The sequence below is a fragment of the Lathyrus oleraceus genome, chromosome 6 (assembly GCF_024323335.1).
Source record: "Lathyrus oleraceus cultivar Zhongwan6 chromosome 6, CAAS_Psat_ZW6_1.0, whole genome shotgun sequence".
NCBI classification, from domain to species: Eukaryota; Viridiplantae; Streptophyta; class Magnoliopsida; order Fabales; family Fabaceae; genus Lathyrus; species Lathyrus oleraceus.
In genome coordinates, this window is record NC_066584.1 from 443087359 (window position 1) to 443099810 (window position 12452).

General features: G+C 31.9%; 1 protein-coding gene across 1 annotated transcript; it reads right to left on the bottom strand.

The window, feature by feature from the left end:
• Positions 1 to 8927: 8927 nt before the first annotated feature.
• LOC127098401 (transmembrane emp24 domain-containing protein p24beta3) lies at positions 8928 to 11218 on the bottom strand. Its single transcript, XM_051036989.1, has 4 exons — positions 10758 to 11218; positions 9639 to 9825; positions 9404 to 9511; positions 8928 to 9306 (listed from the first exon to the last, which is right to left on the bottom strand). Exons 1-4 carry the CDS (start codon positions 10977 to 10979, stop codon positions 9173 to 9175), a joined length of 651 nt encoding a protein of 216 aa, XP_050892946.1. The 5' UTR covers positions 10980 to 11218; the 3' UTR covers positions 8928 to 9172.
• Positions 11219 to 12452: the final 1234 nt, after the last annotated feature.

Genomic DNA, 12452 nt, shown 5'->3' on the forward strand with positions numbered 1-12452 from the left:
CGGGCTCTTACAAATTATCCATAAACATGCCCCAAGAATAAAGCATATTATCTATGATAATAAATTTACTAGGATAGTACAATGCACATGAGAGACATCACAACATTTTTCCATGTTTTATCAATTCTTATCCTTAAACATGATAGATAACTCATCCTTATACTGATTTACTAAAATATTATCAATTTTAATGCTAACTTCAAATATCATAGCAAAAACTAGAATCTTCTAACTTAAAATCTAATAGAGATCAACATTTCATATTTGCCATGACAATGTTCATCAAACTTTTGTTTGTTTTTGTTTATTTAAAATATTTATATTTAAAAATAAGTAAAAGAAAATAAAAATCCAACATGGCATTAAAAAAATAATCAAAGAGAAATGCCAACTAAGGAGTCCACATCATATTTAGAAACATAAAAAAAACATCTTCCCTTAACTTAAAAGAACCACCTTAGACTCTAAAATCGGACCCCCTATTCATTAAACATGTTCTTCTATGTATAAGAAATTATGAATATTTGCAACTGTGTCACGTCTTGCCCTAGCCACATCATGATTTATCATTTAAAACACTTTCATGATTGGGCAGAGAGTTGAGATTGAGTTTTTGTGCTTTGGGCATAAAGCTTGGATTGCTTCATTGTCTTGTGATCGGTCCATTTTGGCCTTTTGCCGTTGAATCATCTTGTTCTAAGGTTTTGGTACTTTGGATTTGCACGTCTTGGGTAGGTTTCTCTAATTTTCCCATGTTCTTTGTGTTCCATCCTGCTCCTTGCTTCTTCATATGACTTTCACGGTAAAACACTTAAAATTGTTTGGTTAGGATGATTTCCACATAATTTGGTCTTTTCCACGAATCTTCAATTCTTTATGAAAACCTTCAAAACAAAACAAAAATGCATTTATAATAAAATTGATCAAAAAATAGAAAATTTAGGTACTAAAAACATAATGTGACAAATTCTCATAAATGAGCCTAATGTACTACTCGGAGATACCACCTATTGCTCCTCTAATTTTTGGTACACGAACTTTATTCATTATTTTTGTTCTTTTTCTACACTTTTCTCTTTTCTCTTTTCCCCTTCCCTAAACTTAACCTTAAAACAAGTTTTTCCATAATCTAAAACAAAGTAACTAGCCTATGTACTAAACACTTTTCAGACTCCTAGAGTTATGAAAAGGGTCATCACTAAAAGCTTTATTAGTGTTACGAAGTAGTCCCTTAACTAACATTTTGTTATCTGAAATGATCATTTTCGTTAGGTTTTGTATAAAAAAATGTTAAGTTTTGTCTTGCTGGACATTTAGAATCTGACCTTGAATTTGTTAAATTTATTTTAATTTAAAATTTTGAAATAAAAAAGGAAATGAAGTTGAAACGTATTAGGGCATAATTTGTGTGAGAGAAACATCATTTGCATTCTGAAACTGAAATGATAGTTGTTCCTTGCTCTTTTGAGAAACATCAATCTCATCTTTGGAGTTGAAACGTATTTTGAAGGCCAAACGAAAGTGTGACGAAGAATAAAGTTGATCCCTAGCTCCGGTGAAGGCAAAACTAAGACGATTTGTAGTGAACTAACGTTTGAAAAAGAAACCCTAAGGTACAACATCTCAACCGTAAGTTCAAAAAATGTAAACTTTTTTCTTTAGCCATCTTAGTACTATTTTCTATCTTATATAGCTTTAATAGATCATGGAGAAGAGGTCTCAATGTATTGTACATCATTCTGGTGAGTTTTCTAAGGAGTTTGCTAATTTTACCAAGTCGGATTATGAAGGGTTAGAGATAATTTGAGATGTTGATCCTGATTTTTAGAGTTATTTTGAAATTTTGGGCAAGTTAAAAAATTTAGGTTATCCAATTGTAGATAAGCTTTGGTATTACGATGGAACGAATGTTAATGACATTGTTCTGTTGGAAGATGATAAGGGAACTAACAGGATAAAAACAATTGTAATGATGACTGAGACATACCATTCATATGCTACTCATCCTATTTCAGAACCATACATTATTGATAAACATATACTTTCACTAGAATACCCAATTCCCATTGTGTTTTAAGATGTTATGGATGAAGGAGTCAACTTGAATGAAGTCCCCACCATGTCTGAAAATATTATGGATGAAGGATACAACTTGGATAAGGGGACAACTGTGGTGGAAGAGATTGTGGGTGATGAGGGGGCCACTGAGCTTGAAGTGAATGTGGGTGATGAGGGGACAATTGATATGGAAAGAGATGTGGATGAAGAGGGAGCACTTATATGGAAGAGAATGTGGGTAATGAGGGGGCCACTTAGGTTGAAGAGAATGTGGGTGATAAGGGGACCATTGAGGGACTAAACTATAACCAAGGCAATGTGGAAATAGAGGGGACCAATGAGGGAGTAAATTGTAACCAGGAAGAAGTTCATGGAGTTGACTATAAGAAAGGCCATGTTGAAATGGATGGGACCGATGAGGGATTAAATTATAACTAGAAATAAGTTGAAGGAGTTAATTGTAACCAAGGAGATGTGGAAACTGAGGGAAGTGAAGATAATGCTTTGAATGTCAACTTTGAAGACTCGGAAAATGATATAGGAATTGATAGAGAGATAGTAGTTTATGATGAAAACCAAGTGAAAAGAAAGGGAAAAGGCAAGGCAAAAGGACAGGGGAGAGGAAAAGGCAAGGGGGGAAAAGGCAATGCTAAAGGAAATGGAAAAGGTGAGGCTAAAAGCAATGTTGGGAGACCAAATAAACAAAGGGGAAGGATCATGTGAAGGGAGTGGTTCACTTGATGAAGTGAATGAAGATGGGATCTTAAAGGAAAATTTTAGAGGATTAAGTGACATTGATGAATATGATAGTGATGAGTTACCTTATGAGTATGATAATGAAGATTATGGGATTTTAAAGGATGATTTTGTAACCTTCAAGCTTCCAAAAAGAATGGAAAACTAGAAGTGGGAAATGGGTATTTATTTTGTAAAAAAATGATGAATTTAAAAATGCAATAAGAACCTGTGTTATACATTTTGGAAGGAACTTGAAATTTAAGAAAAATGATATAAAAAAAGGATGAGAATGATATGCAAGAAAGGTTGACCATTGGAGGCATATTATGCAAATATACAAGGTGAAAAGACTTGGCAATTGAGAAAAATAATGGACAAGCATACATGTAGTAGGGACTGCAAGGTTAGGTTCCTTAATTCCAAGTGGTTAGGCAAAAAGATTCAAAGCAATGTTAGAGAGAAATCAAATTTGAAGTTGAGTGGTATTATGGAGAAGACACATGAAAAATGGAATGTAGGGATCAACAAAACGCTTGCATATATACCAAAGATACTTGTTGTTGATATTGTGGATGGTTCATTTAGGGAGAAATATAGAAGAATTAATGATTATGGCCATGAACTATTAAGGGTAAACCCTAGATCAACTATTAAAGTTGCAAGTCAACCATTTCAAGGTGAATGGGAAAGCAACGAACACCCTGAAAGGTCAAAGGAATCACAAAAAACAAACAATTGTATTGTGATGTAATATGATTATATTGTGTTTTCTACATGATAGATCTATATGATTAAAGAGGCTTACGATTATGTCTTGCAATGTCATGCATGAAGGATCAACACTTAGAACTTGATGATTTTATGCCTAACTATTATAAAAAGGAACGTTATGAAGCTTGTTATGCGCCGGTTCTTTATTTAGTTAATGGGGAAACTTTGTGGACAAGAACTGGTGTGTTGTTGATCTACAACCACCACCCATAAAGTGACAACATGGTAGGCCAAAGATGAGTCACATTTGAAACGAGTAAGATATGGAATAAAATGCAGTTGTTGCCATATGGATGGTCACAACAAGGCCACATGTAAACTCCAATCACCACAAGCAACTCCAAGTCAGCCACCACAAACACCTTCAAGTGAGCTAGCTCAAGCAACTCCAAGTCAGCCACCACAAGCATCTTCAAGTCAACCACCACAACAAGTAACTCTAAATCAGACATCATAAGCACCTTTAAGTCAACCACCACAAACAACTTCAACTCAGCCACCACCAAAAACGAAAAGAACACTTCAAAAGGGGGGAACACATGTGTTCAATTCAACCATGATTTATGATTTCTGTTTGTTACTTTTGTTATGATGTTTTGGAATGTAACCATATTATATGAATGTTATGTAATTTTGCATTATGAATCATAATGCCATTTTGAATTATATGGCTTATAATGTCATTTTGAACTGATGTAATTTTGTTACTCCTTATTTAAATGATATGGCTTATGATGCCATTTTGAATTTTTGATATCACTATTGTTTATCATAATGCCGTTATTGAAATATATGGCTAGTTATTATGTTACCGTTATCACTATTGAAATGAAATGGCTTATAATGCAATTATTGAAATGTTACACCAATATAATGAACTTTATTTACTTATCATAACATTATGCAGAGTATAATGAACACATGACAAATATAAAATTCAACAAAAATGTTACACTATGCAGAGTATTATTGAAATGTTACATAAATAAACCCATGACAGATACATAATTCAACCCAATTTACATAGATAAACCAGTATAATTTATACAATTTTTTTATCATAACAAATTGCTTATCATAATATTAAACCAATAAAAGTGTTACATAGATAAACTCATGATATATACAAAATTCAACCCAACTAAATTACATTGATAAACTCATGACAACACATTGCATTACCCTAAGCTTAAAATCTCTACCAACATCCCAACCTATTTGAAATACATTGTTATAAACACAAGGTTAAACCTTAAAGCACAAAATCCCAACCACAATGGACATTTTCAACCATCCTTTAGTGTGGAGAACCTGATTCTTCAATTTTAAAATTTTCTTCTTTTGCCTTTCAATCTTCAAATCACTTTCATCAACTATTTTATCACCTAACCACTTACAGAAATTATCGCCCTATAGAACCCCAAAATTTACTCCCATAATTCCCACTGTTCATATCACTAATAGTACGAAGAACACTTTCATCTTGGCAAAAAAACTCCACCCTCATGTTTCTACAAAATACATATCTAGTTGTCCCAAAGATTTGATTGTTTGACATTGAAGCATTGTTTGCATTCTTTGACATTGGTGAAGCAAATGAAAGAAAACGCAGCAAGAAGAAAACAATTTGGAAGATGAAAAGGATTTGAAAACGAAAGCAAGATGATGAAAAGGATTTGAAAACGAAAGCTGGAAGAGAAGGTGAAGATTCAATCCTTAAAATCAAAAACGAAATATGCAATATGAAAAATCAACCCTATAGTACAAATATAACACAGATGTTGAGTCAACAAGTTACATATGCCTACTTGTCATGCCACGTAGACCCTACTTAACGTTTTTTTGACAAAAACTAATGGAAATGACCATTTTAGGTAACAGGAGGATGTTAGTTAAGGGACTACTTCATAATGCTTTTTAGAAGGGACTAAAGCAAAACATTTAATTAAGTTAAGGAACATGATGACTAATTATGTCTTGATTTTACCATGAAAATTAATTCTAACTAAAAATTATATAATTTATAGCTTTTAGTATTAAACATAAACATAATTTTTTTTTGTAATTAGTAAGAGACCCGTGCGAAGAGACCCGTGCGAAGAGACCCGTGCATCGGTTAATATGATGGAAAAAATCATGATATATTAAATAGTAAAAAATATGAACAAAAAATTTAATGAAAATTTAATAGAATTTAAATTAATAAAGTAAAATTATAATTTATAAAAAACATGACAATATTGTTGTTTAATTAAAAAATAAATAAAGACAATAAACATAGAGAGATTAGTATTTTTGTTGTATCATTAACTTTATTAAAAAATAAGAAAAGTATTATATTTATTATAATTTAATGTTTATTAAATAATATTTTTATAATTGATTAAGTTATAATGTGGAAATAAAAGGCATTTATCATAATTATTATTTGACATAAATGACATTTATCACAATTAGTATTCTTAATATTATTTTTATTTAACTTATGTGTTAATTTGTTTGTCCCACAATAATTGGGCCAAATGATTCATTAACCATCGACAGACCCACCGCAAACAATTACCTTATAGTTCAAAACATAACATCATAGTTCAAAACTCGATTCGATAATTAAATCGTTGAACTAGGTTCATGAACTAAATAAGTTGAATATGAACAAAAAACTAAGTTTATAACTAAATGATCTGAACTTGAACTATGTATAGTTTGAGTCGTTAGGTTCATGAATCAACTCGATTATATATATATAATTAAAAACATAAGATTTGGAGTAAGTACTTTCTAAATCATCAGAGCAAAACAACAAAGTTGGAAACATGTTCAACCATATCTCAATTTCTTGTTCAAGCACGTAGAAATTGCGGTATTTGTTCAATGTGAAAGTTGTGATTTTGTTGGTTGCACTATCGTGATTCGGTTTCTTAAAGATCTTTCTCTAGCCTTTTTTGTCTGTTTATTACTGTATAGTTTTTGTCTTGTGAAAAAACGACATGCAGAAGATGATCATATTTGTTTGTCGTTAAATATTTTGGAAAGTTGTCTTTTTTATTTTGTTTTTTGAGGAATGTCATCGTCATATGGGTATTACTAGTATGATAATGTTATTCACTTTTTTGTCATTGCAGTTCTTCATATGATGACTGGGAATCCGTATTGGAGACAATATCATTTATACGGGACAGTTAGATAGTCCATCTATAAATAATGAACTTTTTAAATATGATGGGGTCGTGAGTGAGCATGTTAAAGATGATGAGGTTATGAATAAACATGTTAAGAATGATGGGGTAGTTAATGAACTTGTTAAAGATGATGTGGTTGTAAATGAACTTGTTAAAGATGATGGGACCGTGAATGAAGTTTTTAAAGATGATAGAGCCATGAATGAACTTGAGGATGATGGTAATATAAGTGAACAATTTATTTGGAAGAGCAACGTAACTAATCCAAAAAAGAAAGCGAAAAATGTCTTATACTACTTTTTCCAATATTACATGTTGTATTGTAATCTTTTCCATTTTTGTTATGATAATTATGTGGCTTTTAATTTTTTCCAGCATTTTCTTAGATCCATATTAAGAAAAATGTCTTGGGGCTAAGCAAAAAGAGAATAAGTTGGCTGATTTGAAAGCTGGAAACACTTACGATTTTGTGTGATTCATAAGGCTAAACGATATTTAGACAAAAAAATCATTGGGCATGCATGTTATGAATCCGTAAAAAGGAAGAAACTTAGATATGAAGATATGTTGCTTTTAGAATTCATTGTTTTTCAAGGATGATGTATGTCCACTTGCGGACGCGTTGATGTGTGGTGTTGATTGATCAAATCAGATGCTATGTAGAAGGAAGGTGTTAGTTCTGATGGACGTCTGCGCATAACTAACATTTTCCTTCTACGCAATACCCAGTTTGATCAACCAACACCACACATCAACGCCTCCACAAGTGGACATACATCACCCTTGAAAAACAAGGAATTTTAAAAGTCACATCCCCAAGCCTAAGCTTCTTACTTTTTGTGAATTCATACATTCCACGCCAATGGACTTCTCGACAACATTTTATTCTATTTAGCCATATGAATCATACAACCGCGAGTTTTTTCTTCTACCAAATCAACCATCTTAATATCTTTTTCTTAACCCTAAGACATTTTCTTGATATGGATCTATGAATATGGGAAAATATTGCAAAAAAATAAAAACCATGTAGTTATCATAACGAAAATAGAAAAGATTACAACACAATATGTAATATTAGAAAAAGTAGCAATACCAAGACATTTTTCGCTTTCTTTTTTGAATGCATCTTCATTAAAAAGTTCATTTTTGAGCACATCATCCTTAACAAGTTCATTAACGACCTCTTCATCCTTAACATGTTCATTCAATGGCCCATACATGTTCATTCAATGGCCCATCATATTTAATAAATCCATTCACAACCCCGTCATCTTTAACAAGTTTATTCCGTGTAGATGGATCAGCCAACTGCCCAAATTTATTCTTTGTAGATGGACCATCTAACTGCCCTCGTACAAATGATATTTCTAAAAAACCAAGATAAAAAAAGAGATAATTTTCGAAAACATTTAACAACAAACAAACATGTTCATCTTTACATGTCATTTTTTTACAAAGACAAAAATTCTACAGCAATAAACAGATAAAAAAAGCAAGAGAAAGATCTTGATGAAATTGAATCACTACGACCAACAAAATCACAACTTTCACATTGAACAAAGATCACAACTTTCACATTGAATAAAGATAACGATATAACAAAATTACTAATCTCTTTATATTTGTTGTCTTTATTTCTTTTTTAATTCAACAATTATAAATTTCCATTCTACTTTTTATATATTTAACTTAAATTCTATTGACTTTTCATTAAAGTTTTTGTCCATATTTTTTACTATTTAATATATTATGATTTTTTTCATCATATTAACCGACCCGTACGAATCTAAAATTTATTTAAAATTCAAAGTTAGAAATATTTTATTTAAAAGTAGATTTACACTCTCTAAACTATATATCTCCTTTTTCATCATCCAACAAAACACAATGCATATCCTTTGTTTGGAGTGATGGAATATGACAAGGTATCCAATGAAATTATTTTTTTATAGATTAGTTAAACTCAAATGAAAGTAGTTTTTATTCCATTTCTTCAATTAGAGGGAAAATGATAAAAATAACTTTGTCCCGTTTTAAATCATCCAAAGAATGGAGTCAAACCTCCTACTTCGCTAGTTCGTTATGTTGGTTTTTAAAATATTCAAATATAGCATAAATTTCATCTCCTATTCTTTCCTCTACTCCCCTCAACTCAACCCTCTTTCAAATTTAACATTAAAGCACAAGAGTATCATTTTGCATAACATTAATCTCACACGATTTAAAAACGTTGGAATACAAAAACCTTGTTGTATGGAAAGTACAAGTGACCTCGGTGTCGAAAAGAGAAACAAAATGTTCACCACCAAGAATAGTATTATAATGTTTCACAGAGAAAATATGTCTATAAACCCCTAACCTTTAATTTAATTTAACTAAAAGATAGAAAGCATAATAAGATTAATTAATGAGGGACGGACTCAAACACGGTTGTAAGCCACAGATTTGCTGAAAAGGCGCCTGATGTATACGACCTGCAGTGCACTAACAGCAGCCAACAGAAGATACTCTCCCACAGTGTAGAAGATTACGCGCTTATGTGTACTCTCATTTGCTACAAACAAAACAGAGTTGAGTAAGTAAGAATGGAGGACCAATACAAGAATGGTAACAAGACTAACACGGTCGAAATTTCCAAGTAAACTACTTACTGTGGCGATGTCTTGCATCACGAGCTCTCAAGTACTTTTGTTCAGCTGTAACAGAGTCCAATGCCTCTCTCAGCTCGGCAATTTTAACATTAATTGGGTCCAAATGCTCTGCAGACCATCAAAAAATCAAGATGCAACTCAAGTAAATAGTAAATTCAACACTTCAACAAACAACTAAATATGATTGTGTAATAGTCTCTACTAAAAGAACCCGCTTTTACATAGAACAACATACCATCTTTGGCAAGATCGTGCTCAGAGGGAATATGACCGACATGGATATAGAAAGAAACAGTCTCAGGTGTCGAGTATGGATTATGGAAACAGAATTTATACATTCCATGTACTGGTGCCTTAAATTGAAACTTGTCTCCAGAGGTTCCCTTGATATCTTGGACAACATTACCACCAGGAGAAGTTACCTGCAGATAAACCACAAAAATTAGGATGTCTGAAAAGCTTGAGTTACAAAACAATTTGAAAATCCGGGCAAGTCATTCTGAACTGTCTGATTGCGAAGCAACAACAGTTTCATCAAATAGTACTGAAAGTAAATTGAAGATAAATTCTTGTAAAAGTGAGTTGAAGAATAAAATAGTATAAAAATCACGTTTAGACTCAAAAGCTACAAATCCTAGCTTCAAGTAGAATCAATTCTGGAAATCAGAATCAATTCTACTCGAGAGCAACCAAATATGTCACAATCAATTTCTACACTCACATCCAGAATCAATTCTAAGTGTTGCAACCGTGAAACCAAACATTCACTCTTTCTACAATTAAATCCTATCATCCACTACCAAACACCAGTCAACATCCTAACAAAACAACTACTGATGTTCATCTCAGCTAAGGTTCAAGCATACACAAACTTACAATAATGTTAGCAGGAGGTACTGCCAAGGACTCACCAATGATCATTCATCATAGAAGTAAATATGATAAAATAAACTTAATAATATAAACAAATTGCAACACAATCAGTTAGTATCCATTCATAATGCAGCTTAGGAAATATGCCACCAAGCCATGGCAATTCTTTTTGGTCTTTAGTTTGCTTATAGCCCTAAAAAAACAAACTTTGACACAAGAACTTCAATTTCATCTCATTATACACATAGATAATAATTGATTCACACTATATAACACAGTAAAACCCTAAAAAATCTAGAAATTAAAAAAATCATATTTTTCTTTCACCCCACAATAACTTAATAATTCAACTAATTATGAACTGAGCAACGCAACAATAACATCAAAAAATAACCTCAAAATCCAAATTGCATAGAAAAAAAACCTAAAACAAAATCAGAAAACCCATAAGAGGGAATTGAAGAATTGAGATTCAACTCACCTTGAAATCGATGCCAGGGTGATCGGAGCTCCAGAAAATATCATGGTCAACAACAACAAAATTCCCCGAAACAGTGTCCCCCTCGTAAAGCACATACTCATAGAGACATTCAACTTCATTCACTGTCACAGAAAGAGATTCAATCCGATCAACGAAGATAAACATCAAACACATCAAAACCATCCACATCTTAGCGCTTCTCTTTCCCTGATTTCGCTCCATCACTTCTCCCCCTTTTTATTTATTTAATTTGGGGTTTTTTTCTGGAATTGAAAAAAAATCGATAATTGTGTATTGCAGATCTTAAAGATTGGATTTTGAGAAGGTTTTGAACCTTTCTCGTCACTGCAAGTGCAACGCAACAAAACGGCAATACTGTAGTCGTCGTGGTCTTGAAGGGGTAGCTTCGCTATGACTGGCGTCGTTTATAAGAGCTTACGTGTAAAACGCAGAGTGCCTACCACGTGCACCAGCCAATCAGAAAACAGCATACTTATTGTCTAAAAAAATTATGGATACTCACATTTAACATTTTAGTTAAACATAAAATAAAAATAATTTGACTATAACAAATTTCATCAAAATATTTTTATTTGTATAATAAAACCAGAATTTCTTTAAAAAAACACAAATATTCTTTAAGATTTGTACTTCTAATTTAAATTAATTTTTAATAAAAAAGTTAGTTTTTATAAAAGAGATTAATATTCTATTTGTTGAGATATTTAAAAAAATATATTTCATAATTACATTATCAACTAATCTAATTTAATTTAAGTGAAAAAAAAAACATTTTATTCCATCTAATCAATCTAAAATCCGATCCAAACCATATAAGTGTAGAGTGCACATAAGATGCGCGAGAGGGGGTGAATTAAGTACTTTGATTGATTTTTGGGTTTAATGAAATATTATTGTAACTTTCTGGTATGCTGATGATCAAAAAGCAGTAAAATACAAAAAAATAAAGAACACCGACGATGTATCTTGGTTCCCTCATAATCCGAGAGTACTCCAGTCCCCTTATGCAGTAAGAGATTTCACTATTTGTTCTAACCTTGTAGAAGCATAATCCTAGTCTCTGTCCACAAGTTGCTAACTAAATCAGTAAGGAACACTCCTTTATGATTTTATAAAGTAGAAAAAGAAAATAATTCTTTCTTTTTCACTCTCTTGTTTCCAATAAATATGGACATCAAGGTATACACACAAATCTAAATTTTTACAAGAAGTTTGAAGTTGAATGATGTATATCAATGACTTGAATTGATCTTCCTTTTCAAGTATACAATTCACAAGTATTCTACATAAGTGTTCAGAATAGATATGGTGAAACTTTTTGGTTGATGCAGTGAAAATGACTGCAGAAAGTTTCACTCAAAAGCTTATGACATAAGACACTTGTTTTTGAAAAATAAAAGATCGAGTTTGAATTGTAATGAAAGAGGCGAGTTTTCAAAATCTGAAACCTTAGATATGAATCATACCTGATGGATTGAGTATAATACCATGAATCAATGCCTTGATTGGTAGTTGAAATTTAGAATCCATTGTAATCAAATTCTAAACCAAGAAATACAATTGCTTTAGTGGTAACCGGTTAACACATAATCGTAACTGGTTACACCTGAAGCGTGTTTAAAAAATTTGAAAATTTCAAAGGTGTAACCGGTTACAGGTTTTGGTTAACCGGTT